This window comes from Abramis brama (assembly GCF_963993115.1).
Source record: "Abramis brama genome assembly, chromosome: 22".
NCBI classification, from domain to species: Eukaryota; Metazoa; Chordata; class Actinopteri; order Cypriniformes; family Leuciscidae; genus Abramis; species Abramis brama.
Window position 1 is genome coordinate 8,466,708 of NC_139984.1, and position 6,206 is coordinate 8,472,913.

At 37.6% G+C, this 6,206-nt stretch overlaps 1 protein-coding gene across 1 annotated transcript; it reads right to left on the minus strand.

The window, feature by feature from the left end:
* Nucleotides 1-1,092: 1,092 nt before the first annotated feature.
* Nucleotides 1,093-2,270, minus strand: LOC311073157 (serine/threonine-protein kinase pim-1-like; the record flags this gene model as incomplete). The annotated part of the gene is made up of 4 exons (XM_084098639.1): nucleotides 1,093-1,199; nucleotides 1,313-1,483; nucleotides 1,700-2,075; nucleotides 2,196-2,270. The coding sequence occupies 4 exons, from the start codon at nucleotides 2,268-2,270 to the stop codon at nucleotides 1,093-1,095; spliced, it is 729 nt and encodes a 242-aa protein (XP_083954765.1).
* Between the last annotated feature and the right edge of the window lie 3,936 nt (nucleotides 2,271-6,206).

Below are 6,206 nucleotides of genomic sequence, written 5' to 3' on the forward strand. Positions count from 1 at the left end.
CCAGTGAGCATTTGGTCTCACAGCGGACGCAGTGAGAAAATCTTACTGCGGGCCGAACGCCGAGCTCGGACCCCTACCCCCGGACAGCACGCCAAATACACATTAAACTTTACTCCCTATTTTTGTATGTAAGTGTGAACTTTTGCAGCGCATTTCTGTATTTGGTTGAGTTGTGAGTATTTGGAGCACACATGTGTAGTGAAACTGATGAAGATGTTTTCTTAATTTGCGGGGGTTTTTCTATTTGCATGTGTTTTCTTCAGTTGCAGCGCGTTGAGCTCTCTCAGCCAGTTAGTACAATTAGTAAGGGGTTAAAAAAAAAAGTGTATTCGCAACATTAGGTTACTTTAGTTTTCTCCTGTTTTGTGCACAACATTTTCTGCTCATTCTTTACTGTGAGCTCTTTTTTTGTGAACCAAATTTGCTGCTTCTTTTTTTGCACTAAAGATGCTTTCACACTGGCAGTTCAGTATGAAACAGAGCATGGTTCGCCTAAAACACTGAAAGGTAACGTGAAAGCTGTCACGTGGACCGGGGAGCGCACATGTACACATGTAGGGGATGACAGTGGTGATGACTTGGATGTGAGCAAGAGTGAGCCAGTAGTGTAATCGTGCAGAGTGAGTGCAACCCGCTTTCTCTTGTGTCTTGTTCTATCATGCGCTGTGCATCGGGATTCTACAGAATCAAGTGTGTATGAAAGCAGTCCAATCCAGGAACAACTGAACTCGGATTCGGACTGGAGCAAACATGCCCAGAATGAAAACCCCTATGTTTTTCCTATCTTTGTGCACTAAATTAGCTCTTCCAACTTTTCTCTATTTGCTGCTTCTTTGTTTGTGCACTACTTCTGCTCTTTCTTAGTAATTTGCTTCTTTCTATGAAGCACCCATTTGCTGCTTTTTTTAAGCTAAGATTGCCACTCTGAAGTCTCCCTGCTGAATGGTTTGTGCTGATTTTCCTCACTTTGGAGCATCTGATTAATAAATAAATATAAAGAGCTTGTACCAGCACTGCTTGGCCTTTCACAAAAGTGATTTATTTCATCATCTGCCTTCCCTCCTGAGTTACACTACCTGACTCCTGAGCTACTCATGACATTGGTCCCTGCTGAAACCATTCATGCTGTAAAATCTCCTCTATAGTTGCTCTCTCGGTTGGTTCACGAGTCAGGCACTGCCTTATCAAATCCTGGCATTCTGTACAAGTTTTCACAAGAGCACAGGTCATGTATGAAACTTGCATGTATTACGTAAAGGATTGTACTGATATTTCATGTGTTTAAAATGTTATAGTAATTGTGTTCTCTCACCTCTGGATATTCTGGAGTTAAACATCAGAGGACCATTATTAATTTCTTCTAAACTTTCAAAGGGCTGACGTCTGCACATCACTCTGTACATCATAACTCCCAGAGACCAGACTGTTGTTGGCCCTGCCTCATATTTTAAGATCTTGTAGTACTCAGGTGGGTGACATGCTCCTGTTCATTAAAAGCAAGAGATATTCAGGTTAAGCAAATATTTAATTTACAAAAGTCAACTTGTCCAAATGCAACCAGCAAAATGTTCCTAAGGGAACCATTAGTTCTCGGGGAACCACCCTGGTGGCTAGTTCCTAGAACTAAGTTCCTAGAACTACCCGGTGCAAAAGCCCCTATTGGGGCTAATTGCAATGTTAGCACAAAAAGCCAACTGACCTGTAAATTCACCGAAGTAATCACGTTTGAGGAGGTCACCGCTGCCAAAGTCGATCATTTTGACTTTGTTCATCATTGTGTTGATCAGAAAGTTATTTAACTTCATGTCACGGTGGAAGACGCCTCTGTCAAAACAGTGTTTGGCTCCGAGCACTACTTGGTACATCAGGTCACGTGCCATCGGTTCATTCATTCGCAGTACGTTGCTGACAACCAATTTCTGCAAGTCTTTGCAGGGCTGCGGAAACTCTAGGATGAGGATGTACTCATCTTCCTCTTCAAACCAGTCCAGCATGTGCATGTAGGGGCTTACTGGAGGCTGATTGAGCAGCAGGTTTAGAGCCACTTCTGCTAGCAGTGGCTTGGAACACCCAGGCTGGAGAAAAGAGTCAAACAAAAGGTTAGCTGACTTTCAATACAAGTGCAATATCACATTGCACTTGTATTTAAGATATATTATTTTTATTTAAATATATGCATTATTTTGCCAACTTACAAGTGCAATATACCGGTCCTCTGATGTATTCTTAGGGACAAATTTGATGGCGACCTGAAAAAAAGATATTGGCATTATAACAGGTCAACGTGTGATCATCAATGAGCAGATCTCTGAGCTGGTGTGAGTGAGTGGAGGCGGGGCTAATATGCATATTCATAGAGCCGTGTATACTAAATGAGGCAAGGGTGTAGAGTTACATTCAAGCTATTTTGAGGCATAAAACATTTTTTTAAGGAAAAAACGTTTAAATATGTAATTTTGGTGATCAAAGGTGTGTTTTAAAGGGATAGTTCGCCCAAAAATGATATTTAAGCCATGATTTACTCACCCTCAAGCCGTTCGAGATGCATATGTCAATCTTTTTTCAGATGAACACATTTTCAGTTATTTTAGAAAATGTCTTAGATCTTTCAGTGGTTATAATGTGAAGCAATGGGGTCCAGCTGCTTCAAGTCGCAAATTGTGCATGCATCCTTCACAAAAATAATCCATCCGGCTCCAGGGGGATAAACGAAGGCCTTCTGAGGGTAATCCGTGCGGTTTTGTCGTAAAAATATACATATTTAAAACTTTATAAACGAAAATATCTGGCTTCCGGTGGCGGTCGGCGCGCGTTCATGGAGATGGATGCTGGCATATGACGTAGGACGTAGCGCAGGAAGCGTCGTGACGTAGAACGAATGTAGAGTTTTGTTTTGCTCTGCTCTCTGGCTGCGCTGTCACGCTCGTTCTACGTCACGACGCTTCCTGCGCTACGTCCTACGTCATACGCATGCATCCATCTCCATGAACGCGCGCCGACCGCCACCGGAAGCCAGTTATTTTTTATGTATATTTTTACGTCAAAACTGCACGGATTACCCTCAGAAGGCCTTCGTTTATCCCCCTGGAGCCGGATGGAACTGCGTGGCTAGTTGCTTATCCTCAACTAGTTTTGTGGTGTAGGTCTACGTATTTTAGAATATTCACTAAAGAAGATGTGGTAGCATTAGATCTGGACGGGAAGGATAACTCTAGGAGTTGGAAGGGGTGTGTCGCGATTCTGCCTTCTCACACCGCGACACAGGTTCGTGGCTCTGAGTATCGCGATTTCGGTTTTATACCACGTATCGTTACAGCCCTAATATATATATATATATATATATATATATATATATATATATATATATATATATGGGTAGTTGACAAATGGCCAAGAAAAAGTACTTTTTTTGGAAAACATAACTTTTTAAGAAAAAATACATATATTTATGGAGTATGAAAACTGCAGTTTCAGAAAATAGTAGTGGTCACTCAATTTGTCAATGACTTCACATATTTTTTTCACGTTTTCACTCAACAGTACTGTAAATGTGTCCTATGGTGTGACATTTAAAAAGTACTAAGAAATTATATTAAATAACATTAAAAAAAAATACTTGAGATAGAATTGTTCACATTATTAAAACATTATTTTCTTAAAGTGATATTTATTTTACATGAAAGTACTAATTAGAATCATTTTCACCATGGATAGATGAACCTGATAAACTTTTCCCTACGAATGTCAGTAAAACTTTTTCGCCAACCTTACAAAACTGTTTGAAATTGTACCTATTTAAGAGGAGATATTATTGTAACTCCCCTAATGCCAAACTTGACTCTTTTTTTAAAAGATATTTTAAAATAAGTATATTTTTCTGTTGTTTTGTGTTTGTCACACCATAGGACAAAACGTCACACTAAAGGACAAAGATAGTCATTGCATAAAAAGAGTCAGAATATATAGTGTTTATTGTAACAATAAAAAAGGAGGACATTTGTTTTTTTGTTGAAACTTTATATATTCGTTTTAAAAGCTTCTTAAGGAGGTCTTGTCCTATGGTGTGACATCTGTGTCCTATGGTGTGACAGGCGAAAGTGTCACACCATAGGACATTTCCTGTGACTTTTTCTGTCACACCAAAGGACATTTGAGCTTTTGTGGCAGTTAATAACCATGCTAATACTAGCTGAACTGTTATTAGCAATTGGCATGATACATTTGCATAATATTACATAGTCCTGCTGTCAAAAATACAAATTTTAATAAAAAAAATAAATTTAGGAGTGTCACACTAAAGGACAAAAAAACTTAACAACTTCAGTGGTCTGAAAACATAGTTAAATATTTGAACAATTCTGAGAGAAATACTTGCCATGTGCACTGCTCATGAGCTTCATAGGGGTCTTCAGTCACATGACCTTGAATGGGGTCTTTCAGCTAAATTTAGTTGTCCATGATATTGCCCAACTTAATGTCAGGTTATTGCATAACACCAAAGAATTTTTTTCTGTGACAAACTTTATTGAATTCCTACACTTTTAGAAATGTATGTATAGGAAAAGTGATGGCCACTTAGTGAAATAGACACTTGCACAATTATGCCAGGAGTGTTCATTAAGATGTTTAAACATTATTTTCTTTATTTATAAAAGTTCATATTTATGAAATAATGTTGTCTACCGTCACACCGTAGGACGATTTTGAGATTTGGCTCAAAGTTGTAAAATAATAAAAAATAACTCGGGTATTTAAACAACAAATTCATGTAAAACAAGAAAATGTTTAACCATTTATAGTATTCTAAATGATGAAAATGTGAAATAAATTATTTTTTATCTTCTGTGACGGTGAAAAAGCCACGTCACGTCAACTACCCATATATATATATATATATAGAGGTACTTGGTTTAGGCATTTATCTGACAAAACTATTTGGCAGAAAAGGCAAACTACAGCTATACAGGTTTACTATGCAAAAAAAAAAAAAAAAAAAAAAATCATAGAAAAACAAAAATCTCACAGGAAAAAGCATACATTGACTACAACATAATGATAAACATAATTGGTTCTCTCTTGTTTTTGCATATGTTCATAATTTCCTTGTATGACAGCCTGCCTAAAAATTATGTCTGCACAATTTGAAGTTTCTTTGCGTTATCATAAAACAACTGACTCCAAAGCACAATTATGCAATATTCAAAATCCTTAGCATTTATATATATATATATATATATATATATATATATATATATATATATATATATGTATAATTTTTGAATAAAAATGTCAATCTTCGTAGGCCGGACATCACTTTTACCCTCTACTGTGTGTTTGTGTATGTCTGTGTGGCCTGGTACAAAATGTCCCCACAAAGATGGAAATATCATACTAAATATCATACTAATAATCATACTAAGTGATGCTTTTTTTTCTTTTTTTTTATGTAAAAAAAAGTTTTCTGTGATGAGTAGGTTTAGGTATAGAGAACATACAGTATAAAAATCATTATGTCTATGGAAAGTCCACATAAACATGAAAGCATTTCACAAAATGAAGTTTGTTACGTGTGAAATGTTGGGCTGTTGGGCTATTTACCTGTTGCTGTCAGGCAGTTCTCCATAGCCGATACTGTTGAAGAAGTCTCTCCAGCTGATATTTAAGATATAAGATAGATATTTAAATCTGAAAGTGCACCAAGTTATTGTCTTTCAAAAGTAGGCTAAGAGTCGACTCTGAGTCAATGAAATGAATTGTTTTTCAAACGAGTCATAAGCCGTTTTGTTGTGAATGTCAAAACGAAACATTAGCATATTGCCCGCCCACTTATTGCGCGCGCAGACACCAGGAAAACTTGAACCTCAAACACTGCAGCTGATTCCTGTGGATCCTGGATAACATGTGGAGAAGACGCTGTGCTCTACAATGTGAAGGTAAAGCCAGTTTATTTTTCACTGCCCAAGGACGAGCGTGTGAAGTATCAGTGGTAAAGTTAATCTTTACCTCGATATCACAGCAGTATAATCCTAAACTTTTGCTGTGTTCCCTTTATTTTACTGACGCCTGCTTCTCAAATCTCAGTTCAATGCAGGATTCGCACAACGCTTGCTCTTGAAAGATGGTGTTCAAAATACTTAGTTTTGAGTTTTAAATTGTGTTAGCACTCCTGCTAACTGGCTAACTCACGTTATCACTGTCTTGCTGAA